The sequence below is a fragment of the Aphelocoma coerulescens genome, chromosome 27 (assembly GCF_041296385.1).
Source record: "Aphelocoma coerulescens isolate FSJ_1873_10779 chromosome 27, UR_Acoe_1.0, whole genome shotgun sequence".
Taxonomy (NCBI): Eukaryota; Metazoa; Chordata; class Aves; order Passeriformes; family Corvidae; genus Aphelocoma; species Aphelocoma coerulescens.
In genome coordinates this window covers 4,357,693-4,383,143 of record NC_091040.1, presented here as the reverse complement: position 1 = coordinate 4,383,143, position 25,451 = coordinate 4,357,693, and the positions used below count along the sequence as shown (strand labels likewise).

Below are 25,451 nucleotides of genomic sequence, written 5' to 3'. Positions count from 1 at the left end.
GCCTATTTGCCCTCATTTTAACTGGTGTCGCTCCTCCTCAGTTCCATCACATCCCTGAGCCTCCCTGAAGCCTTTCTGGGAATAAAGCAGCACCCAGAGTAGAAAAGAAGTAATTAAAGAACTCACACATCCATTTGCACATACACAAGTTCACGGTACCACAAAAAATTTCTGGAGCTTGCCTACACCCAAAGAGTGACTCATACCTCTGCTCTGCATTTACGAACAGCTGTGTGCACACACATTGCCAGAGGAGACCCAGGCACAGACACTTCTTTCGGCATGTACCCACAGATATGCAAACACACACACTCCTGTTCCTTGTCCTGCACCCAAGTCTTCCCACACACATCTGCATGAATATTCCTGTACAGAGATGTGCACACATAAAGCACATTCCAACACATATCTATTCCCACACACTTACGTATATGCCCTCCCTTCTTCACTCCTCAACTCACTCTGATGGTCACTGGGTTTTACCTCCCCACGTATGGGCATTGGGCAGCTGGTTTTGACGCTGTCCTGTTAAAACTGCCTTCAGGAAAGTATTCGGGCCTTGTTTGACATCTTACCCTCTGTTCAGCCTGTGAGCACACAAACTGTGCCATGGCCTTGACTGACTCCTTGTCCTTCCCCACAAGGCTCCAGCCCTGCCACAGTTGTTGTTCCCAGGTGTCCTCAGCAGCATCCATGCTTGGTTGTGTTCTTGCCTGTGCTCCTGGTTTGTGTGCGCTTCTGTGCGGCCAGGGTGCACAGGAATCCATGTGGGAGCACAAATTCATGCACAAATCCACACCAATGTGCAGGAGCCTCCAGGAGCCTCTGTGTGTGTGTGTGTTATTCAACAAGTGAAATGCGTTGATCGCACTGGAGACAGTGTCCACTGCTCTGCCCTGACCATCACAGAGCAGCATTTTCCCAGATTCAGAAGGAGCCAGGGTGCAGTTGAGCAAGGATGTAGCAGCCTGCAGGAGATTTGTCCAGGGAAGAGGCACTGAAATGCAGTCCCTGCTTCCTGAGGCCTCCTTTTCCAGCTGCTCTAAACATCACGCTCTGCTTCTGCCAATTGCAGGCCCCAACAAGGATGGTTTCACCCAAGTTTGGATTCTTAGCTTAATTCTGTTTGGAATGCTGAGAGTGCCTCAGCATGGCTGCGAGTGCTCACACACACAGACATGTGTCTCCAGGCCAGTGCACAGTTGCTTCTCCCCTGTGCTGCATCAGGCTGGATTCGTGGCCAGGGAGAAAGACTGAAGGTTCCTTTCCACCTCCTGTATCCATGTGAGTGGATTTATTTCAGAGCCCTGAAGGACAATTCAGGAGTCGCCAGGTGACAGCAAAGGGAGAATGCGAAGGAACAGATCATGGGAGTAAAAGGAACACATGGACTGTCAATCTTGAGCTCCACGATACCAGCCCGATCCCCTGACACCCACCCCGGCCCCGCCGCCTCCGAAGGGCAGAGTCCGGACCGCCGCCCCATTGCCACCGCGCTCGCCTCGCCTCCGTTCCGTGCCAGGACTCGGTGAGAGCCCGAGCGGCGCCGGCGCAGGGCTCAGCCGCGGGGCGGAGCTGGCGGCGGCGGAGAGGACAGAAGAGGAGTGGAGGCGGCGGAGAGGAGGCGGCACGGCCGCAGCAGAGAGCCGGGGCTGGCGGGAGCGGCGATGCTCGGGCGGCGGAGCGGCGGGATGCGGCGGTGCCGGGTCTCGGGGCTGGCGGCGCTGGCCGCGGTGCTGCTCGGTGCGCGGGGGTGGCAGTGGAGGTGGCGGTGGCCGGGGCTGGGTCTGGATCCGCCTGGGATCAGCATTGGGCTCGGGATTCGTCTCTGGCACTCCTACTCCTCCTCTCCCTTTTTTCACCCACTGCCCTCATCCCTTCTCTCCTTAATGAATCCATTCCCTCCGACCTTGCCGGTTTTATTACTCCAGTTCTTGAGGCATTCCTTGATTCGTTCATTCATTCATCCACCCGCTCATTCATTGCAGTCAATCCCTTTTCCTCATTCCAATCTCCCCTTCTGCAGTCTGACTCTTCTCCTAACTATCCCACATACAATGTCCAAACAATCACTCTCACAGAAATTGTCTCTCCATACTTTACTTTTAGAACATAGCCCACTTAGCTCAGATCTGTCCTCCTCTGCCCTGTCCCCTGTCCTCGTGCACGGCATTTGCTGCTGACGGAAAGTGATTCTTCTTTTCTCCTTGGCAGTGGCAGTGGCCAAAGCCCAGGTACAGCAGGAACCACGGCTGGAGACCACCGAGGGCACCGGCATCAACATCAGCTGCTCACATCCCAAAATCCAGACCAGCGAGTATATCTACTGGTACCGACAGCTCCCGGGCCGAGGACCCGAATTCCTAGCATCCATTGTGAAAGGGTCCAAGGAGCTGCCGGAGATTGCGGGTGGCGTGTGGGTGTCGGCAGATCGGCGGAGCAGCGCGCTGTGGCTCGGGCGGCCCCGGCGCGGGGACGCGGCCGTGTATTACTGCGCGCTGGGGGACACGGGCAGAGGAGCCGGGGCTGCGGCCGGGCACGAACCGCCGCGGGCGGGGCCGGGCGGGGCCGGGGCCACAGCGCCGCCCGCGGCCAGCAGGGGGCGCTGCCGCTCGGCCGCCGGGCCTCAGGCGGCTCCGCAGCTCCTTCGTGCGCAGCGAGCCCGCGCACACCGCGCCCGCCACAGCCCTGCACGGCCGCCGGACACACGGCTCGCACAGCCTGCCCCCTGCGCTGACACACTCGGCACGCACTGCCCGGCCTCCCCTCCGCCCCTCTGCCTCCTCTGCCTGGCAGGAAACTGCTGCGGGCTGCGCCTCTGCCACGGCCTTTGGCCCTCTGGGCGCGTCCATTGCTCTTCTCGGCCTGCTTTGCAAAGCAGAGCTGCTCCTTCAGGCCAGCACCTGTGCTGGGAGCTGACAGAGCAGCTGCGCTGGCAGGCACCCATGGTCTAATCAATGGAGTGCCGTCACCTCAGTAGGTCACAGCAGGAGAGAGATGTTTGCAGGGAGTCTTTCTGAGGTGACAGCGAAATCTCCGTCTCTGTCCCTGGGGAAAAGTCTCTGCCACGTACTGGAACGTGGATGAGAAGCCACTTTCCCATCTCGATGTGTAAGGAAGGTGTACTTTGAATCCCACCTGAGGCTGCAATTCGCTTCTCTACATTTTGTTCTCATCCTCGGGTTTTTCCCCAAACACCCTTGGATGAGCATTCAGCATTGTCCTGAAATAGTAGAACATCTCGGAGGGAAAAGAAGGAATGTGTTGGATTAGGGGAGGATTTCACATCATCGGAGGGCTCTGTCACACCCACCTTCCACCTGGAACGGATTGGTCCCTTTTCCTTCCCGTTTGTCACTTCTCAGGCAGCCTGAAAAGCAGATGCCAGGATTTAGCAATGCTGCAAGCGTTGGAGGGAGACACCTGAAAGAGCGAGCTGCACATGAGGTTTCCCTGCAGAGACTTGCTCTAGGGACCCCATTTCCTTTGGGGACAGGAGCCTTTCAGCATGTTCAGGAACTGCCTCACTTGAGCAAGTTCAGCAGAGGCCACTGTCAGGGCATGTGCAAGGCGAGGGTGTCTGGTTCTCTAAGGCTCACATCACGTCCATTTCCCTTCCCAAGGGAAGAACAAGGAAAAGGGAAAGTGACAAACAAAGCCCACAATGACACCAGTCTGGCAGTAGGTGATAAGGGAGAGGAGGAGGGAGCTCAGAGCTCATCAGCTTCTAATTGATGGGTCATTAGGAAACTGCTGTGAAGTGGCTCAGGCTGAGCTTTGTCAGTGACAAGAAGTGAGAAGAGGAACATGACGAGAATGGAGGTTTTAGGGGGTCTTGTGGGATTAGGGAGCTGTCACCAAGGAAAGCTTGTGAGGTTGTGGAGCCTCCAGCCTTGGAGTTCTCCAAAAGCCATCTCGACGTGGCCTGAGCAAACTGCTCCATGCAAGCCCTTCCGAGCAAGGGCTTGGACCAAGTGAGCCCAGAAGAGGTCCCTTGCAAAGTAAACCATGATGTGATTCAATATTCCAAAACATGAGGAGGGGATGAGAGGAATGATCGAGCCTCCAAAGGAGAAGTGAGAGATTTGAATCTTCTAGGAGTTACTTGGAGGAAGAAGAGGGAAGGGAGTCAGATGTGCTGAAGAAGCTGTGAAGGCTGACACTGAGGTGGAGGCAGGTGCAGCCAAGCGAGACAAAGGGTTAGGGATGATGAGAGAGGACACACAAGGCCCAGGAAAGGACAGACTGCAGTGATGTGGCCCTGGTATCTCTTCTCAGCACAAGTGCAGAATCCTCATCTCCCTGTACGTGTCTTATTGTCTTATCTCTGTTCTGAAGCTTAAGAAGGCACAGCCATCAAAGGAGCCCATAACAGGGTAAGCTTGATCCTGCTCTTTCAGCTGGAAAATCAGTGACAGCCTCAGGACCCTCCACTTCTCTAGAAACCTCCTTCGAAACCATGGGGAGGTGCAACAGTTTCATGAGAATGTTCCTAATATAACCATTATCATTACCTGTATTATTTATTATCCACGTCATTCTAGAGGGTTTTTGTGACAAATCCGTTTTAGACAAAACCAAAATGACCAGTGTGGGATCACTCTGGAGTTGACTCGGAAAAGGGGCTGGGAGGAAGGGACAGGGGCGTTTATGCCAGGGAGTTGAAGGAAGGCAGGGGAGAAGCAGAAGAGACAGAGGAGTCTTCAGTTCTCCGAGGAAATAGCAATGACCCCACAGAGCTGAGGACACCACGGGAAGATGAGGAAGCTCACTGGGGAAGAAGCCCTTGACCTCCCAGATGCCCAGCACTGGGTGTGCAGCAGAGCTGGTGATTCCAGCTGGGGAGGTGAGGACTCCACTGCGAGCTGAGCGGGAACAGCCCCTTCCCTTGACTGAGGCCCCAGAGGCACGGAATGGTCAGAATGCCGGTGGCTGAGGGAGGCACGGGGGCAGCTGCTGGAGGAGGGAGACACCCAGAAGGAGCATTTCAGGCACTGGAAGGACAGGTCATTTCTCTGCCCCGCCTCCGCTCCTTCCTTTGCTGCCCGCAGAGAGTGGTTTCCGGCAGCTCTGTTATCTCGGGGCTGGCAGGTGCTTTCTGACTCTCCCTCACTCAGCAAACACGCAGCTTGCTCTCGGCATGCACCTCGCCTATCTCATCCTCACGCTCTTCCTGGGCCAGCTCCTGGGTAAGTCCTGGCTTTTCCCCGAGGCAGCCTTCTTGTTTCTCCCCAGGAAAGCCTCAAGAGCCTTACCAGGACGGTGTGGGGAAATATCAGTGAATAGAGGGAAAAGGCTGCGAAATCTCTGCTTCTGTTTGTGGTTTTGCCACAAGTGTTTGCTCAAGAAGCTCTTAGATTTGTAAAGGAAAAGGGAAGGGAGAAAAGAGAAACCTCAGAGTCCTTCTGTGTCATTCCTCTTGCCTTCAGTCCATCTGCATCTGACCTTTCTCCACCAGGGTTTTGCACCCAATTTGCTCTTCCTGTCTGTAGTCCTTTTGTGTGGAGCTGCTGACACTGATTTTCTTCCAGGCACCACGGGGCAGATCCCGGTCACCCAGAAAGATGGACAAGTCATGGTGAAGCAGAGACATCCCTTCCAGACCACCTGCACATACCAGACCAGTAGCTTTGATGGCTTGCTCTGGTACCAGTTGCAGAAAGGCCAAGCCCCACAGCTGGTCTCCTATCAGTCAGGGCCTGGCGCCAAGCACAGCGGCCGTATCACCACGCACCTGAACACCACGGGGAAATACAGTGTCCTGCAGGTGGAGGAAGTGGAGGTCTCTGACAGTGCCTTGTACCTCTGTGCTGTGCAAGACACCCTGGTGCAGGGAACTTCCTCGGCTGTGCAAGAACCCAGGGGAGGGAGGGAGGGGATGTGTCTGTGAGAGGGTGAGCTCGGGGAAGGGACCCTGAGGTCGCCCCGATGCTCACCAGAAGGGACCTCCCCACGTCTGTACAATGGCCTGATGGTTTTCACCCCATCCATCATAGCACTTTCATCGGGAAAATATTCTGGACTGTTTTGACTCATCTCTACATTTCACAGTCTCTAAGTAAAGAAAAATTGCCCTTGTGCTTGTCTGGGACCTTGTCCTTCCACACTCCAGCCCTGCTGCTTTGGCCCCACACGTCCTCAGCAGAGCCCAGGGCTGGTTCTGTGTCCCTGCCTCGTGTGCTCTTGGAGCAGCCCCGTTTGCATGGACACACGTGAAGCACAGATTTGTGTGTGGCTCCACACTGGAGTGCACGAAGCCGTGTCTGTGCATGTGTGTCCCTCACCGGGAGGGAATTTCCTGACTGGGCCAGGGATAGCGAGCACTGCTCTGGCCCTGAGCAGCACAGAGAGCAGCTTGCCAGGGTCAGAAGGAGCCTGAGTGCAGCTGAGTGGGGACGGCAGCTGCCCGCTACAGATGTCTCAAGGGAAGAGGCACTGAACTGCAGCCCCTGTCTCCTGAGCGCTCCCTTTCCTGCCCCTCCAAAGCTCACGCTCCGCTGATGCTGATTTCAGGCTCAACAAGGACGGTTTCACTGCAGCTCGGAGGATCAGCTGAACTCGGAACAAACTGCACGGGCGGGGCTTCAGCACGGCTGGCAGCCGCCGTGCCCTCCGCCGCAGCCGGGCCACAGCCGCTCTCAGCAGCGCTGCAGAGGGCAAAAGGAGGAGCTGTGCCTCGGGGCCATGGCGAGAGGCTCGGCAATGCTGCCGCCCGTGGGCTGCCAGTCGCGGAGCGGATCTGCTTCCGATGCCGTGTCGGTGGTGTGTGGGATGGGACACAGCTGTGTCTTGTCGCTGGCAATGGCAAACGTCCTTGTGTGGCTCATTGTGGTGGTGCTGTGAGAGGCGGGGTGTGAGCCCGGCCGGGGCGGAGCTGGAGGCGGCGGAGAGGAGGCGGCACGGCCGCAGCAGAGAGCCGGGGCTGGCGGGAGCGGCGATGCTCGGGCGGCGGAGCGGCGGGATGCGGCGGTGCCGGGTCTCGGGGCTGGCGGCGCTGGCCGCGGTGCTGCTCGGTGCGCGGGGGTGGAGGCGAAGGGAGCCGCGGCTGGCGCCGGGGTGACTCCGCACGTCCCTGGAGGCTGCGGTCCTGCTTGGCTTCTTCACAGACCTCTCCCCGCGAACTGTTCTCCCGTTCATCCCTCCCTCTTTTCCATCCCATACTCCCTAAGAAATGTCTGGGTTCTCTTCTTTGTCCAACCCTGCACAAACATTCCTTTTCTCTCTTTCTTTTTAGGTCACAAGTCCTTACCGCTCGCTGCGTTACTTTTTGACTTTTTGTCCTTTCTCTCATTTTCTCCCATTCTCCAGTGACTTCCCCAATCCACCTGTCATTCACAATTCATCTCTCCACAAACGATTAATGGACACTTCCGTTCCTTCATGTCTTGAAATCTTCTGGAAACTGTTTTCCTCAGCATCCTGTACATTCCTGAGTGCTTCCTCGGGCTTTGTTCTGTGCAGTAGGGCAATGTAGGATTTGAGGTCTGTCCTTTTACTGTCCCCGGCAGTGGCTGCAGCCAGAGCCCAGGTCCAGCAGGAGCCACGGCTGGCGACCACCGAAGGTCGCGGCATCAACATCAGCTGCTCACATCCCAAAATCCAGACCACCGACTGGATCCAGTGGTACCGTCATCTCCCGGGCCGAGGACCCGAACTGCTCGTGAGCACTAACAAAGAGTCCAAGGAGCTGCCGGAGATTGCGGGTGGCGTGTGGGTGTCGGCAGATCGGCGGAGCAGCGCGCTGTGGCTCGGGCGGCCCCGGCGCGGGGACGCGGCCGTGTATTACTGCGCGCTGGGGGACACGGGCAGAGGAGCCGGGGCTGCGGCCGGGCACGAACCGCCGCGGGCGGGGCCGGGCGGGGCCGGGGCCACAGCGCCGCCCGCGGCCAGCAGGGGGCGCTGCCGCTCGGCCGCCGGGGCCGCCTCGCCCCGCTCGTGCCGGGCTGGGCCGGGGCGCTTCCGACACCGAACCCGGCACTGACAGAGACAGAGACACCGACACCGGCACCGACAGAGACACCGACAGAGACACCGACACCGGCACCGACAGAGACACCGACACCGACATTGACACCGACAGAGACATCAACACAAACACCGACAGCGACACTGGTACCGGCATTGACATCAATAGAGACACCGACATCGGCACCGGCACCAACAACGACACCGGCAACTCCAGCTTGGAGTCACCGACCTTGCTCAGCCCCTCTTCTCAGCACTGGCTTAATAAGCTCTTCCCCCAGCTTCCTGATGTCCCTAGCGTGAATCCCATCCAATCCCAAAGACTCTTGAGCGTCTAAGTGGCTTAGCAGATCTTTATCTTCCTCCTTCTTGATTACAGAGGTCCCATTCTGCTCGCCTTCCCTGTCTCCCAGCTCAGGGGGCCAGTTGTCCTGAGGATAATCAATCCTACTCTGAAAGAGTGAGGCAAAGAAGGTGGTAAGCACCTCAGGTGTTTCCTCATATTTGGTGAATATATTCCCCACAGCATCCAGTGAAGAATTGTGATTTTCCTCGACCCTCCTTAAAGTGTTTGTAAAACCACTTTTTATTACCTTTAACAGAATTGGCCAGATTAAGTTCTAACTGAGCTTTCACCTGTCGACTTTTCTTTCTGCGTGACCTAATAACATCCTTCAACTGTTCCTGAGCTGCCTGCCCTTTTCCCAAAGGTGATACACTTTCTTTTTATTCACTGAGTTCCTAGGAATGCCCCTGCTCAGCCACGCAGGTCTTCTTCTCCACCAGCTAATCTTTCGGCACATAGCGCCGCGCTGCTCCTGTGCCTTCAAGATTTCTATTTTAAAATATAACCAGTCTTCCGGGACCCCTTTGTTTTAAAGGGCTGCTTCCCAAGGGACTTTGCAAATCAGTGTCCTGAATAGGCCAAAGTCCACCCTCCAGAAATCCAGGGTAGAGATTTTGTCGATTTCCCTTCCTTTACATAATACTGAAAATTCCATCATTTCATGGTTGCTGTGCCCAAGACGGCTTCCAGCCACCACATCTCCCACCAGCATTCCTCTGCTTGTAAACAGCAGGTCTTCTGGGGCCCCAGCCTTGGTAGGCTCCCTTTACCTTTGACAGCTTGGAAAGTGTCTACAGGGGAGGAATGATTGCACAGAGGCCAGGCCTGAATGCAGCAGAAAGATTTAATGAGTCACAAAGACAGAAGGAAAGTCACCACAAGCGGAGAACAGCAGTGCTGGTAGCCCAGGGGCATCTGAGAGTGTGTCCTCCTTGGTAGTGGAGAAGTTCCTGTACGGTGCCTGTCTACCTGCCCCAGACAGGGAGATGAGGCAGATGGTCCCCACCAGGCTGCCCTTGGTGGGACCTTGCTCCCAAGGGGAGACAAAAGAAAAGGGAAAGGCAAAGCCTTCCAGCTGTCCTGGTACCAACGTTGAAAAATGTCTATCCTTTCCCCAGTACCATGTTCTGATTTCCTCAAGGTATCTCCATGGGGCTTTCCCAGCATCTTCTTCAGGGGAGTGACCTTCTGCCATAGTAGCACCTGGAAATGCCAGACAGGTCACAGCCCCTGGAGCTGATGGGCGCTCTGCCAGAGCTGAGGATGCTGCCAACGGCAGCGGAGGTGGAGGATCCCACCACGGTGTTCTGTGGGAAGGAGCTGAGGATGGGCCCGGGCAGGGTCACCACCACTGGGGAGGGCTGGATGGCCACGGTGGAGCTCTGGCACTGCCTGACACAGCACTCATTGCAGCTGCTGGCCAGCGGGCAGGGGCCGCAGGGCTGGCAGGGCCGGCACGGGGTGTAGCAGGACACGTCTCAAAAATCAGAGGTGCACCTGGGAGAGGGAGCAGACAGGAAACCGAGCACAAGGGTGAATGAGAGCAACCAAAGCCACTCCTGAGCTGGGAGCTGGAGCCTTGGCAAGGAGCCACTTTCTTCCTTGCCCTACAAAGAGCAGCCTGGGCTACAGGGTGTCTCTCCTAATTTCCTAAGCAGGAGCCCCTGCAACCACATTTCAGCCTCTCTAATACACAGTGTCCACCCATAACTTTGCCACGGCAGCAGGCTCAGAAGAAAACAACATCAGCTGAGATGTTTGTCAAGTGGATCATTCTGGAAGAGAAAGAGAAAGGGAAGGGGCTTCCGACTCAGCTGGTTCCCAGATTCAGAAGGAGCCTGAGTGCAGCTGAACAAGGATGTAGCAGCCTACAGGAGATTTGTCCAGGGAAGAGGCACTGAAATGCAGTCCCTGCTTCCTGAGGCCTCCTTTTCCAGCTGCTCTAAACATCACACTCTGCTTCTGCCAATTGCAGGCCCCAACAAGGATGGTTTCACCCAAGTTTGGATTCTTAGCTTAATTCTGTTTGGAATGCTGAGAGTGCCTCAGCATGGCTGCGAGTGCTCACACACACACACACAGACAGACAGATGTGTCTCCAGGCCAGTGCACAGCTGCTTCTCCCCTGTGCTGCATCAGGTTGGATTCGTGGCCAGGGAGAAAGACTGAAGGTTCCTTTCCACCTCCTGTATCCATGTGAGTGGATTTCTTTTCAATGCACTGTTGGTGGCATTAGGGTTGGGACACAGCCCCTCTCTTGTCTAACCTCATGCCAAGTGTACCTGTGCAGCCCAGTGAGCAGGTGCTGAGTGAAGCACAGGCTGAGATTTTGTCCCAAACACAGATGGAAGGTGTGTTTGCCTAATGTCTCTGTGCTGTGAGAGGAAGGACATACCCTGTGGCTTGCACAGGGAAAACCAGCATCCTGGAGACTGTTTTGGACCTCAACCCACAAGGACCTTTAACTTCCACCTTGGAATCTCAGCCTGAGAGCCTCGTAACTGTCTGGATTCCAGAGCACGTCCTTGTGCCCCGCAGGCGTGTCCACAGCAGACCCTCTTCTGTCAAGGGCTGTGCAGAGCGTGCAGAGTTCCCGAGCCCGTCTCCCTGCCTGGCTGCCTGTCGCACTGGGCTTATGTTGAGCTTTAAGACAGAGCAGTTAAGGACTTTCACTCTTCCATGGACTGACCTTGGGGAGGTAATTGCCAGGAAGCTCTGCTGGGAGACATCAGCCAGGCCACATTCCCCCCCCATGGAGATGCATTTGGAATGAGGGACGAGTGGAACCAAGAGCAAACCCCATTCATTTGTCCCCAGATCACATCTCTGTGGAGAAGGGAGGGCAGGCAAGGTGTGCACCTAGAGATTAGTGAGACCCCTTGACACTCTTTTCCCACACGGGTCCCTCAGGCTGGGAGCTGTCTGTCCTGGAAGCAGATCCACAGAACAGGATCTGGTGTTTTAGGAGCCATCCAGCAGAACATGAGACAGCAGCACCCTTGCAGCAAGCAAGGGCAACTGCATCCTTAGCTGTGCTAGTCACGGTGCTGTGAGCAGGTCTAGGGAGGTGACCCTGCCCCTCTGGCCCGTTTGAGCCCACACCTGGAGTATTTCAGCCATGCTGGAGCTCTCCAGTCCAAAAAATGTATCAACAGAAATGTGTGCAACAAAGGCCACCAAGTGTATTTGGGCACTGTCAAACTAGACATGTGAGGACAGACTGAGCAAATTGAGCTACTCATTTTGGAGAGGAGAAACCCTTCTAGTCCTCTCCTGGCTTTCCTGCATCTTATCCTTTCCATGGAAGCACATATGTTTCTGAATCCATGTCTGTGTACAGACCACACTGCCTTGTCATCGCTGACCTTCCACCTGTGTTACCCCTGCTCTCCATGAATGCAGACTGCATCTCCATGACTCCAGAGCAGGTGGGAGATGCCGTGCCATGTCTGTGCCTCCTCTGGGGAAGGTTCTTCTTCCATGAACTGCCTCATGGGAGGTTCGTGCCAGAGTCCCTGGCAAAATCCCAACCGAGTTGTGCCCCCAGAGGAAGTTCTAAGCCCAGCGGGGCGCTCTGCCTCTCGTGCCCCTTGTCCATTCTTACAAATCCGTGCCCTGAAGGACAATTCAGGAGTCGCCAGGTGACAGCAAAGGGAGAATGCGAAGGAACAGATCATGGGAGTAAAAGGAACACATGGACTGTCAGTCCTGAGCTCCACGATACCAGCCCGATCCCCTGACACCCACTCCGGCCACGCCGCCTCCGAAGGGCAGAGTCCGGACCGCCGCCCCATTGCCACCGCGCTCGCCTCGCCTCCGTTCCGTGCCAGGACTCGGTGAGAGCCCGAGCGGCGCCGGCGCAGGGCTCAGCCGCGGGGCGGAGCTGGCGGCGGCGGAGAGGACAGAAGAGGAGTGGAGGCGGCGGAGAGGAGGCGGCACGGCCGCAGCAGAGAGCCGGGGCTGGCGGGAGCGGCGATGCTCGGGCGGCGGAGCGGCGGGATGCGGCGGTGCCGGGTCTCGGGGCTGGCGGCGCTGGCCGCGGTGCTGCTCGGTGCGCGGGGGTGGCAGTGGAGGTGGCGGTGGCCGGGGCTGAGTCTGGATCTGCCTGGGATCAGCATTGGGCTCGGGATTCGTCTCTGGCACTCCTACTCCTCCTCTCCCTTTTTTCACCCACTGCCCTCATCCCTTCTCTCCTTAATGAATCCATTCCCTCCGACCTTGCCGGTTTTATTACTCCAGTTCTTGAGGCATTCCTTGATTCGTTCATTCATTCATCCACCCGCCCATTCATTGCAGTCAATCCCTTTTCCTCATTCCAATCTCCCCTTCTGCAGTCTGACTCTCCTCCTAACTATCCCACATACAATGTCCGAGCATTCACTCTCGCAGAAATTGTCTCTCCATACTTTATTCTCAGATCTGTCCTCCTCTGCTCGATCCGCTATCCGCGTGCACGGCACTTGCTGCTGACGGAAAGTGATTCTTCTTTTCTCCTTGGCAGTGGCTGTGGCCAAAGCTCAGGTCCAGCAGGAGCCACGGCTGGAGACCACCGAGGGCACCGGCATCAACATCAGCTGCTCACACCCCAAGATACGAACTGGCGAAACGATCCAGTGGTACCGTCATCTCCCGGGCCGAGGACCCGAACTCCTCGCGCTCACTGTGAAAGAGTCCAAGGAGCTGCCGGAGATTGCGGGTGGCGTGTGGGTGTCGGCAGATCGGCGGAGCAGCGCGCTGTGGCTCGGGCGGCCCCGGCGCGGGGACGCGGCCGTGTATTACTGCGCGCTGGGGGACACGGGCAGAGGAGCCGGGGCTGCGGCCGGGCACGAACCGCCGCGGGCGGGGCCGGGCGGGGCCGGGGCCACAGCGCCGCCCGCGGCCAGCAGGGGGCGCTGCCGCTCGGCCGCCGGGCCTCAGGCGGCTCCGCAGCTCCTTCGTGCGCAGCGAGCCCGCGCACACCGCGCCCGCCACAGCCCTGCACGGCCGCCGGACACACGGCTCGCACAGCCTGCCCCCTGCGCTGACACACTCGGCACGCACTGCCCGGCCTCCCCTCCGCCCCTCTGCCTCCTCTGCCTGGCAGGAAACTGCTGCGGGCTGCGCCTCTGCCACGGCCTTTGGCCCTCTGGGCGCGTCCATTGCTCTTCTCGGCCTGCTTTGCAAAGCAGAGCTGCTCCTTCAGGCCAGCACCTGTGCTGGGAGCTGACAGAGCAGCTGCGCTGGCAGGCACACATGGTCTAATCAATGGAGTGCTGTCACCTCAGTAGGTCACAGCAGGAGAGATGTTTGCAGGGAGTCTTTCTGAGGTGACAGGGAAATCTCCCTCTCTGTCCCTGGGGAAAAGTCTCTGCCACGTACTGGAACGTGGATGAGAAGCCACTTTCCCATCTCGATGTGTAAGGAAGGTGTACTTTGAATCCCACCTGAGGCTGCAATTCGCTTCTCTACATTTTGTTCTCATCCTCGAGTTTTTCCCCAAGCACCCTTGGATGAGCATTCAGCATCGTCCTGAAATAGTAGAACATCTCGGAGGGAAAAGAAGGAATGTGTAGGATTAGGGGAGGATTTCACATCATTGGAGGGCTCTGTCACACCCACCTTCCACCTGGAACGGATTGGTCCCTTTTCCTTCCCGTTTGTCACTTCTCAGGCAGCCTGAAAAGCAGATGCCAGGATTTAGCAATGCTGCAAGCGTTGGAGGGAGACACCTGAAAGAGCGAGCTGCACATGAGGTTTCCCTGCAGAGACTTGCTCTAGGGACCCCATTTCCTTTGGGGACAGGAGCCTTTCAGCATGTTCAGGAACTGCCTCACTTGAGCAAGTTCAGCAGAGGCCACTGTCAGGGCATGTGCAAGGCGAGGGTGTCTGGTTCTCTAAGGCTCACATCACGTCCATTTCCCTTCCCAAGGGAAGAACAAGGAAAAGGGAAAGTGACAAACAAAGCCCACAATGACACCAATCTGGCAGTAGGTGATAAGGGAGAGGAGGAGGGAGCTCAGAGCTCATCAGCTTCTAATTGATGGGTCATTAGGAAACTGCTGTGAAGTGGCTCAGGCTGAGCTTTGTCAGTGACAAGAAGTGAGAAGAGGAACATGACGAGAATGGAGGTTTTAGGGGGTCTTGTGGGATTAGGGAGCTGTCACCAAGGAAAGCTTGTGAGGTTGTGGAGCCTCCAGCCTTGGAGTTCTCCAAAAGCCATCTCGACGTGGCCTGAGCAAACTGCTCCATGCAAGCCCTTCCGAGCAAGGGCTTGGACCAAGTGAGCCCAGAAGAGGTCCCTTGCAAATTAGACCATGATGTGATTCAATATTCCAAAACATGAGGAGGGGATGAGAGGAATGATCGAGCCTTCAAAGGAGAAGTGAGAGATTTGAATCTTCTAGGAGTTACTTGGAGGAAGAAGAGGGAAGGGAGTCAGATGTGCTGGAGAAGCTGTGAAGGCTGACACTGAGGTGGAGGCAGGTGCAGCCAAGCAAGACAAAGGGTTAGGGATGATGAGAGAGGACACACAAGGCCCAGGAAAGGACAGACTGCAGTGATGTGGCCCTGGTATCTCTTCTCAGCACAAGTGCAGAATCCTCATCTCCCTGTACGTGTCTTATTGTCTTATCTCTGTTCTGAAGCTTAAGAAGGCACAACCATCAAAGGAGCCCATAACAGGGTAAGCTTGATCCTGCTCTTTCAGCTGGAAAATCTGTGACAGCCTCAGGACCCTCCACTTCTCTAGAAACCTCCTTCGAATCCATGGGGAGGTGCAACAGTTTCATGAGAATGTTCCTAATATAACCATTATCATTACCTGTATTATTTATTATCCACGTCATTCTAGAGGGTTTTTGTGACAAATCCGTTTTAGACAAAACCAAAATGACCAGTGTGGGATCACTCTGGAGTTGACTCGGAAAAGGGGCTGGGAGGAAGGGACATGGGCGTTTATGCCAGGGAGTTGAAGGAAGGCAGGGGAGAAGCGGCAGAGACAGAGGAGTCTTCAGTTCTCCGAGGAAATAGCAATGACCCCACAAAGCTGAGGACACCACGGGAAGATGGGGAAGCTCACTGGGGAAGAAGCCCTTGACCTCCCAGATGCCCAGCACTGGGTGTGCAGCAGAGCTGGTGATTCCAGCTGGGGAGGTGAGGACTCCACTGCGAGCTGAGCGGGAACAGCCCCTTCCCTTGACTGAGGCCCCAGAGGCACGGAATGGTCAGAATGCCGGTGGCTGAGGGAGGCACGGGGGCAGCTGCTGGAGGAGGGAGACACCCAGAAGGAGCATTTCAGGCACTGGAAGGACAGGTCATTTCTCTGCCCCGCCTCCGCTCCTTCCTTTGCTGCCCGCAGAGAGTGGTTTCCGGCAGCTCTGTTATCTCGGGGCTGGCAGGTGCTTTCTGACTCTCCCTCACTCAGCAAACACGCAGCTTGCTCTCGGCATGCACCTCGCCTATCTCATCCTCACGCTCTTCCTGGGCCAGCTCCTGGGTAAGTCCTGGCTTTTCCCCGAGGCAGCCTTCTTGTTTCTCCCCAGGAAAGCCTCAAGAGCCTTACCAGGACGGTGTGGGGAAATAGCAGTGAATAGAGGGAAACGGCTGCGAAATCTCTGCTTCTGTTTGTGGTTTTGCTAGTGTTTGCTCAAGAAGCTCTTAGATTTGTAAAGGAAAAGGGAAGGGAGAGAAGAGAAACCTCAGAGTCCTTCACTGTGTTTTCTTTTTCCTTCAATCCACCTCCTCTGCCTCTCTTCTGATCCTCCTGCAGTCAGCACAGGAAATCTCAGCTGTCTCTGCAGTTGTGTATTGCTCCTGTTTTAATGTAAATTCTGAGATCCTGTCAAACCTGTCCCAGGTACCTCAAAGTTCCCATTTCATTACAATAACAGGGTGTCCCATTCTGCCTCCAGGCTGAGCCAGCTCTGCCGTGGCTTCCAGTGTTCTCTGGGCTGGCACCACAACCAGGGCTCCCTCTTTCCAAGCTCAGCATTTTGTGTACTCAGGGATCTAGGAGCCCTCAGAGGTGACAGGAATGGGGAAGCAGGATGAATCCTTTTGCTGCACCTCGATGGGCTCCTCAGGCTGCTGGAGGGGTGCTGCTTCCAGCACACAAAGTTCAGGCATGCCAGGCTGTTCCCTAATCCTCTGAGCAGTAGGAGGAGGAGACAGACATAACACAGCTCTCGTTTGGGTCATGCAGTGCAAAGAGATCCCAACTCCTGCCCAGTATCACCCAGGACTCCTCTACAAGGCAGAAAGCTTTCTCCAACAGGGTTTTGCACCCCATTTTGTTTTGCTACACACAGTCCTTCCCTGTGGAGCTGCTGACCTTCACTTTCTTCCAGGCACCACGGGGCAGATCCCGGTCACCCAGGAAGATGGACAAGTCATGGTGAAGCAGAGACATCCCTTCCAGACCACCTGCACATACCAGATCAGTAATTTTGGAGGATTGCTCTGGTACCAGGCACGGAAAGGCCAAGCCCCACAGCTGATCTCCTATCACGCAGGGCCTGGTGCCAAGCACAGCGGCCGTATCACCACGCACCTGAACACCACGGGGAAATACAGTGTCCTGCAGGTGGAGGAAGTGGAGGTCTCTGACAGTGCCTTGTACCTCTGTGCTGTGCAAGACACCCTGGTGCAGGGAACTTCCTCGGCTGTGCAAGAACCCAGGGGAGGGAGGGAGGGAGGGAGGGGATGTGTCTGTGAGAGTGTGAGCTCGGGGAAGGGACCCTGAGGTCGCCCCGATGCTCACCAGAAGGGACCTCCCCATGTCTGCACAATGGCCTGATGGTTTTCACCCCATCCATCCTAGCAGTTACATCGGGAATATATTCTGGACTATTTTGACTCATTTCCACACTTTGCAGTCTCTAAGTAAAGTGAAATTGCCCTTGTGCTTGTCTGGGACCTTGTCCTTCCACACTCCAGCCCTGCTGCTTTGGCCCCACACGTCCTCAGCAGAGCCCAGGGCCGGTTCTGTGTCCCTGCCTCGTGTGCTCTTGGAGCAGCCCCGTTTGCATGGACACACACGTGAAGCACAGATTTGTGTGTGGCTCCACACTGGAGTGCACGAAGCCGTGTCTGTGCATGTGTGTCCCTCACCGGGAGGGAATTTCCTGACTGGGCCAGGGATAGCGAGCACTGCTCTGGCCCTGAGCAGCACAGAGAGCAGCTTGCCAGGGTCAGAAGGAGCCTGAGTGCAGCTGAGTGGGGACGGCAGCTGCCCGCTACAGATGTCTCAAGGGAAGAGGCACTGAACTGCAGCCCCTGTCTCCTGAGCGCTCCCTTTCCTGCCCCTCCAAAGCTCACGCTCCGCTGATGCTGATTTCAGGCTCAACAAGGACGGTTTCACTGCAGCTCGGAGGATCAGCTGAACTCGGGACAAACTGCACGGGCGGGGCTTCAGCACGGCTGGCAGCCGCCGTGCCCTCCGCCGCAGCCGGGCCACAGCCGCTCTCAGCAGCGCTGCAGAGGGCAAAAGGAGGAGCTGTGCCTCGGGGCCATGGCGAGAGGCTCGGCAATGCTGCCGCCCGTGGGCTGCCAGTCGCGGAGCGGATCTGCTTCCGATGCCGTGTCGGTGGTGTGTGGGATGGGACGCAGCTGTGTCTTGTCGCTGGCAATGGCAAACGTCCTTGTGTGGCTCATTGTGGTGGTGCTGTGAGAGGCGGGGTGTGAGCCCGGCCGGGGCGGAGCTGGAGGCGGCGGAGAGGAGGCGGCACGGCCGCAGCAGAGAGCCGGGGCTGGCGGGAGCGGCGATGCTCGGGCGGCGGAGCGGCGGGATGCGGCGGTGCCGGGTCTCGGGGCTGGCGGCGCTGGCCGCGGTGCTGCTCGGTGCGCGGGGGTGGAGGCGAAGGGAGCCGCGGCTGGGGCCGGGGTGACTCCGCACGTCCCTGGAGGCTGCGGTCCTGCTTGGCTTCTTCACAGACCTCTCCCCGCGAACTATTCTCCCGTTCATCCCTCCCTCTTCTCCATCCCATACTCCCTAAGAAATCTCTGGGTTCTCTTCTTTGTCTAACCCTGCACAAACATTCCTTCTATATAACTCACGCAGTCAGTCCCGCCCCTTTGCTACTTTTCTGTCTTTTTTTTCTTTCTCCCACATCCTCCCATTCTCCAGTGACTTCCCCAATCCTCCTGTCATTCACGCATGCATCTCTCTGCAAATGATTAATGGACACTTCCACTCCTACATATGTTGACATCCTCTGGGAATTGTTTTCCTCATCACCTTCGGATCTTCGTGACGGGTTTTGCGGGCTTTGTTCTGGCCAGGTCTGGGGGGGATTATAGGATTTGAAGTTTGTACTTTTTTTTTCTCCCCGGCAGTGGCTGCAGTCAGAGCCCAGGTCCAGCAGGAGCCACGGCTGGAGACCACCGAAGGCACCGGCATCAACATCAGCTGCTCACATCCCAAAATCCAGACCAGCGACAGGATCCAGTGGTACCGTCATCTCCCGGGCCGAGGACCCGAACTGCTCGTGAGCACTAACAAAGAGTCCAAGGAGCTGCCGGAGATTGCGGGTGGCGTGTGGGTGTCGGCAGATCGGCGGAGCAGCGCGCTGTGGCTCGGGCGGCCCCGGCGCGGGGACGCGGCCGTGTATTACTGCGCGCTGGGGGACACGGGCAGAGGAGCCGGGGCTGCGGCCGGGCACGAACCGCCGCGGGCGGGGCCGGGCGGGGCCGGGGCCACAGCGCCGCCCGCGGCCAGCAGGGGGCGCTGCCGCTCGGCCGCCGGGCCTCAGGCGGCTCCGCAGCTCCTTCGTGCGCAGCGAGCCCGCGCACACCGCGCCCGCCACAGCCCTGCACGGCCGCCGGACACACGGCTCGCACAGCCTGCCCCCTGCGCTGACACACTCGGCACGCACTGCCCGGCCTCCCCTCCGCCCCTCTGCCTCCTCTGCCTGGCAGGAAACTGCTGCGGGCTGCGCCTCTGCCACGGCCTTTGGCCCTCTGGGCGCGTCCATTGCTCTTCTCGGCCTGCTTTGCAAAGCAGAGCTGCTCCTTCAGGCCAGCACCTGTGCTGGGAGCTGACAGAGCAGCTGCGCTGGCAGGCACACATGGTCTAATCAATGGAGTGCTGTCACCTCAGTAGGTCACAGCAGGAGAGAGATGTTTGCAGGGAGTCTTTCTGAGGGGACAGGGAAATCTCCCTCTTTGTCCCTGGGGAAAAGTCTCTGCCACGTAGTGGAACGTGGATGAGAAGCCACTTTCCCATCTCGATGTGTAAGGAAGGTGTACTTTGAATCCCACCTGAGGCTGCAATTCGCTTCTCTACATTTTGTTCTCATCCTCGAGTTTTTCCCCAAGCACCCTTGGATGAGCATTCAGCATCGTCCTGAAATAGTAGAACATCTCGGAGGGAAAAGAAGGAATGTGTTGGATTAGGGGAGGATTTCACATCATCGGAGGTCTCTGTCACACCCACCTTCCACCTGGAACGGATTGGTCCCTTTTCCTTCCCGTTTGTCACTTCTCAGGCAGCCTGAAAAGCAGATGCCAGGATTTAGCAATGCTGCAAGCGTTGGAGGGAGACACCTGAAAGAGCGAGCTGCACATGAGGTTTCCCTGCAGAGACTTGCTCTAGGGACCCCATTTCCTTTGGGGACAGGAGCCTTTCAGCATGTTCAGGAACTGCCTCACTTGAGCAAGTTCAGCAGAGGCCACTGTCAGGGCATGTGCAAGGCGAGGGTGTCTGGTTCTCTAAGGCTCACATCACGTCCATTTCCCTTTCCAAGGGAAGAACAAGGAAAAGGGAAAGTGACAAACAAAGCCCACAATGACACCAATCTGGCAGTAGGTGATAAGGGAGAGGAGGAGGGAGCTCAGAGCTCATCAGCGTCTAATTGATGGGTCATTAGGAAACTGCTGTGAAGTGGCTCAGGCTGAGCTTTGTCAGTGACAAGAAGTGACAAGAGGAACATGACGAGAATGGAGGTTTTAGGGGGTCTTGTGGGATTAGGGAGCTGTCACCAAGGAAAGCTTGTGAGGTCGTGGAGCCTCCAGCCTTGGAGTTCTCCAAAAGCCATCTCGACGTGGCCTGGGCAAACTGCTCCATGCAATCCCTTCCAAGCAAGGGCTTGGACCAAGTGAGCCCAGAAGAGGTCCCTTGCAAAGTAAACCATGATGTGATTCAATATTCCAAAACATGAGGAGAGGATGAGAGGAATGATCGAGCCTTCAAAGGAGAAGTGAGAGATTTGAATCTTCTAGGAGTTACTTGGAGGATGAAGAGGGAAGGGAGTCAGATGTGCTGGAGAAGCTGTGAAGGCTGACACTGAGGTGGAGGCAGGTGCAGCCAAGCAAGACAAAGGGTTAGGGATGATGAGAGAGGACACACAAGGCCCAGGAAAGGACAGACTGCAGTGATGTGGCCCTGGTATCTCTTCCCAGCACAAGTGCAGAATCCTCATCTCCCTGTACGTGTCTTATTGTCTTATCTCTGTTCTGAAGCTTAAGAAGGCACAACCATCAAAGGAGCCCATAACAGGGTAAGCTTGATCCTGCTCTTTCAGCTGGAAAATCTGTGACAGCCTCAGGGCCCTCCACATCTCTAGAAACCTCCTTCGAATCCATGGGGAGGTGCAACAGTTTCATGAGAATGTCCCTAATATAACCATTATCATTACCTGTATTATTAATTACGTCATTCTCGAGTGGTTTTTGTGACAAACCCGTTTTAGACGAAACCAAAATGACCAGTATGGGATCACTCTGGAGTTGACTCGGAAAAGGGGCTGGGAGGAAGGGACAGGGGCGTTTATCCCAGGGAGTTGAAGGAAGGCAGGGGAGAAGCAACAGAGACAGAGAAGTCTTCAGTTCCCAGAGGAAATAACAATGACCCCACAGAGCTGAGGACACCACGGGAAGATGAGGAAGCTCACTGGGGAAGAAGCCCTTGACCTCCCAGATGCCCAGCACTGGGTGTGCAGCAGAGCTGGTGATTCCAGCTGGGGAGGTGAGGACTCCACTGCGAGCTGAGCGGGAACAGCCCCTTCCCTTGACTGAGGCCCCAGAGGCACGGAATGGTCAGAATGCCGGTGGCTGAGGGAGGCACGGGGGCAGCTGCTGGAGGAGGGAGACACCCAGAAGGAGCATTTCAGGCACTGGAAGGACAGGTCATTTCTCTGCCCCGCCTCCGCTCCTTCCTTTGCTGCCCGCAGAGAGTGGTTTCCGGCAGCTCTGTTATCTCGGGGCTGGCAGGTGCTTTCTGACTCTCCCTCACTCAGCAAACACGCGGCTTGCTCTCGGCATGCACCTCGCCTATCTCATCCTCACGCTCTTCCTGGGCCAGCTCCTGGGTAAGTCCTGGCTTTTCCCCGAGGCAGCCTTCTTGTTTCTCCCCAGGAAAGCCTCAAGAGCCTTACCAGGACGGTGTGGGGAAATATCAGTGAATAGAGGGAAAAGGCTGCGAAATCTCTGCTTCTGTTTGTGGTTTTGCCACAAGTGTTTGCTCAAGAAGCTCTTAGATTTGTAAAGGAAAAGGGAAGGGAGAGAAGAGAAACCTCAGGGTCCTTCTGTGTCATTCCTCTTGCCTTCAGTCCATCTGCATCTGACCTTTCTCCACCCGGGTTTTGCACCCAATTTGCTCTTCCTGTCTGTAGTCCTTTTGTGTGGAGCTGCTGACACTGATTTTCTTCCAGGCACCACGGAGCAGATCCCGGTCACCCAGAAAGATGGACAAGTCATGGTGAAGCAGAGACATCCCTTCCAGACCACCTGCACATACCAGACCAGTAGCTTTAATGCCTTGCTCTGGTACCAGTTGCGGAAAGGCCAAGCCCCACAGCTGGTCTCCTATCACGCAGGGCCTGGCGCCAAGCACAGCGGCCGTATCACCACGCACCTGAACACCACGGGGAAATACAGTGTCCTGCAGGTGGAGGAAGTGGAGGTCTCTGACAGTGCCTTGTACCTCTGTGCTGTGCAAGACACCCTGGTGCAGGGAACTTCCTCGGCTGTGCAAGAACCCAGGGGAAGGAGGGAGGGAGGGGATGTGTCTGTGAGAGTGTGAGCTCGGGGAAGGGACCCTGAGGTCGCCCCGATGCTCACCAGAAGGGACCTCCCCATGTCTGCACAATGGCCTGATGGTTTTCACCCCATCCATCCTAGCACTTTCATCGGGAAAATATTCTGGACTGTTTTGACTCATCTCTACATTTCACAGTCTCTAAGTAAAGAAAAATTGCCCTTGTGCTTGTCTGGGACCTTGTCCTTCCACACTCCAGCCCTGCTGCTTTTGCCCCACAGGTCCTCAGCAGAGCCCAGGGCTGGTTCTGTGTCCCTGCCTCGTGTGCTCTTGGAGCAGCCCCGTTTGCATGGACACACGTGAAGCACAGATTTGTGTGTGGCTCCACACTGGAGTGCACGAAGCCGTGTCTGTGCATGTGTGTCCCTCACCGGGAGGGAATTTCCTGACTGGGCCAGGGATAGCGAGCACTGCTCTGGCCCTGAGCAGCACAGAGAGCAGCTTGCCAGGGTCAGAAGGAGCCTGAGTGCAGCTGAGTGGGGACGGCAGCTGCCGCTACAGATGTCTCAAGGGAAGAGGCACTGAACTGCAGCCCCTGTCTCCTGAGCGCTCCCTTTCCTGCCCCTCCAAAGCTCACGCTCCGCTGATGCTGATTTCAGGCTCAACAAGGACGGTTTCACTGCAGCTCGGAGGATCAGCTGAACTCGGGACAAACTGCACGGGCGGGGCTTCAGCACGGCTGGCAGCCGCCGTGCCCTCCGCCGCAGCCGGGCCACAGCCGCTCTCAGCAGCGCTGCAGAGGGCAAAAGGAGGAGCTGTGCCTCGGGGCCATGGCGAGAGGCTCGGCAATGCTGCCGCCCGTGGGCTGCCAGTCGCGGAGCGGATCTGCTTCCGATGCCGTGTCGGTGGTGTGTGGGATGGGACACAGCTGTGTCTTGTCGCTGGCAATGGCAAACGTCCTTGTGTGGCTCATTGTGGTGGTGCTGTGAGAGGCGGGGTGTGAGCCCGGCCGGGGCGGAGCTGGAGGCGGCGGAGAGGAGGCGGCACGGCCGCAGCAGAGAGCCGGGGCTGGCGGGAGCGGCGATGCTCGGGCGGCGGAGCGGCGGGATGCGGCGGTGCCGGGTCTCGGGGCTGGCGGCGCTGGCCGCGGTGCTGCTCGGTGCGCGGGGGTGGAGGCGAAGGGAGCCGCGGCTGGGGCCGGGGTGACTCCGCACGTCCCTGGAGGCTGCGGTCCTGCTTGGCTTCTTCACAGACCTCTCCCCGCGAACTATTCTCCCGTTCATCCCTCCCTCTTCTCCATCCCATACTCCCTAAGAAATCTCTGGGTTCTCTTCTTTGTCTAACCCTGCACAAACATTCCTTCTATATAACTCACGCAGTCAGTCCCGCCGCTTTGTTACTTTTCTTTCTACCTTTTTTTTCTTTCTCCCACATCCTCCCATTCTCCAGTGAGTTCCCCAATCCTCCTGTCATTCACGCATTCATCTCTGCGCAAAGGATTAATGGACACTTCCGTCCCTGTATACCTTGATATCTTCTGGGAATTGTTTTCCTCATCACCTTCAGATCTTCCGGACAGGTTTTGCGGGCTTTGTTCTGGCCAGGTCTGGGGCGATTATAGGGTTTGAGGTTTGTACTTTTTTTTTCTTCCCGGCAGTGGCTGCAGTCAGAGCCCAGGTACAGCAGGAACCACGGCTGGAGACCACCGAGGACACCGGCATCAACATCAGCTGCTCACATCCCAAAATTCAGTCCAGCGATTTCATCCAGTGGTACCGTCATCTCCCGGGCCAAGGACCCGAACTCCTCGCGCTCACTGTGAAAGTGTCCAAGGAGCTGCCGGAGATTGCGGGTCGCCTGTGGGTGTCGGCAGATCGGCGGAGCAGCGCGCTGTGGCTCGGGCGGCCCCGGCGCGGGGACGCGGCCGTGTATTACTGCGCGCTGGGGGACACGGGCAGAGGAGCCGGGGCTGCGGCCGGGCACGAACCGCCGCGGGCGGGGCCGGGCGGGGCCGGGGCCACAGCGCCGCCCGCGGCCAGCAGGGGGCGCTGCCGCTCGGCCGCCGGGGCCGCCTCGCCCCGCTCGTGCCGGGCTGGGCCGGGGCGCTTCCGACGCCGAACCCGGCACTGACAGAGACAGAGACAGAGACACCGACACCGACAGAGACACCGACAGAGACACCGACACTGACAGAGACAGAGACACCGACAGAGACACCGACAGAGACACCGACACCGGCACCGACAGAGACACCGGCACCGACACCGACAGAGACACCGACAGAGACACCAACACTGACACCGACAGAGACACCGGCACCGACAGAGACACCGACACCGACAGAGACACTGACAGAGACACCGACAGAGACACCGACACCGACATTGACACCGACAGAGACACCGACACTGGGACCAGCATTGACACCAGCACCGGTACCGACACCGGCATTGACACCAACACCGGCACTGGCACTGGCACCAACAGAGACACTGACACTGAAACAGACACTGGCACTGAAACTGGCACCGACACTGACATTGACACTGGCACCGACAGCAGCACTGACACTGATAGTGGCAGTGACACCGACACCAGCACCCGAACCAACACCGACACCAGAACCGGCATTGACACCGATACTGGCACCAGCACTGGAACCGGCACTGACATCAACAGGAGTTCAAGCTCCCCACCCATAAAAGAAGGGAATGTAGTGGTCATGGGCATCTTCAAGTGCTCCTCACAGTGGCTCAGTGTTGAGACTATGAACTTCTTTTACAGAACTCAGAATCATTGGAGTTACCCCAGGAGACAGGATAAAAGCTGGACTGAACATGCTAACACCCAGCCTCAAAGGCTGTGAGGTTCCTGCTTGATGAGTGGTTGGGCATCAGGTTTGCTAAATTGCCCCAAGGGGCTGGTGGTCTGAGGTGTGTGGGAAGAGGCTGTGCCCCTCAGCAGGTCCCCAAGGAACTCTGTGTGGCTCCAGTAGCTGTCTGAACTGTTCAAAGCCCATGGTCAGAGACTTCCAAGGAAGAGAGTGAAGGATTGGTTCTGCTCCCCTTCCCTGGCTGGGCTTGGTAACTCTGGCTTTGGGGTTCCTTCAGCACAAAAGTACAAAAGACAAGAAAGAGGTGGAAGAGAGAGTAAGACAGGGAAGTCAAACACTGGCCATGGTTTCAGAGA

The 25,451-nt window shown here is 57.0% G+C and overlaps 2 protein-coding genes and 2 gene segments (V, D, J or C); all 4 read left to right on the top strand.

Annotated features, from left to right (window-relative positions):
- The first annotated feature begins 1,691 nt into the window (after window positions 1–1,691).
- LOC138099168 (M1-specific T cell receptor alpha chain-like) overlaps window positions 1,692–25,451 on the top strand; it is a 149,602-nt gene continuing 125,842 nt past the window's right edge. The window contains exons 1-2 of the mRNA XM_068996258.1: window positions 1,692–1,743; window positions 2,215–2,508. Coding sequence (XP_068852359.1) covers window positions 1,692–1,743; window positions 2,215–2,508 — 346 coding nt within the window. The remainder of the gene's footprint in view (window positions 1,744–2,214; window positions 2,509–25,451) is intronic.
- LOC138099170 (T cell receptor alpha variable 1-2-like) lies at window positions 4,801–5,976 on the top strand. The segment is given in 2 exon segments: window positions 4,801–5,189; window positions 5,532–5,976. Coding segments are annotated over 2 exon segments (408 nt in total).
- LOC138099069 (uncharacterized) lies at window positions 15,449–17,957 on the top strand. The gene is made up of 3 exons (XM_068996130.1): window positions 15,449–15,785; window positions 16,636–17,006; window positions 17,628–17,957. Exons 1-3 carry the CDS (start codon window positions 15,737–15,739, stop codon window positions 17,955–17,957), a joined length of 750 nt encoding a protein of 249 aa, XP_068852231.1. The 5' UTR covers window positions 15,449–15,736.
- LOC138099169 (T cell receptor alpha variable 1-2-like) lies at window positions 20,245–22,400 on the top strand. The segment is given in 2 exon segments: window positions 20,245–21,594; window positions 21,937–22,400. Coding segments are annotated over 2 exon segments (420 nt in total).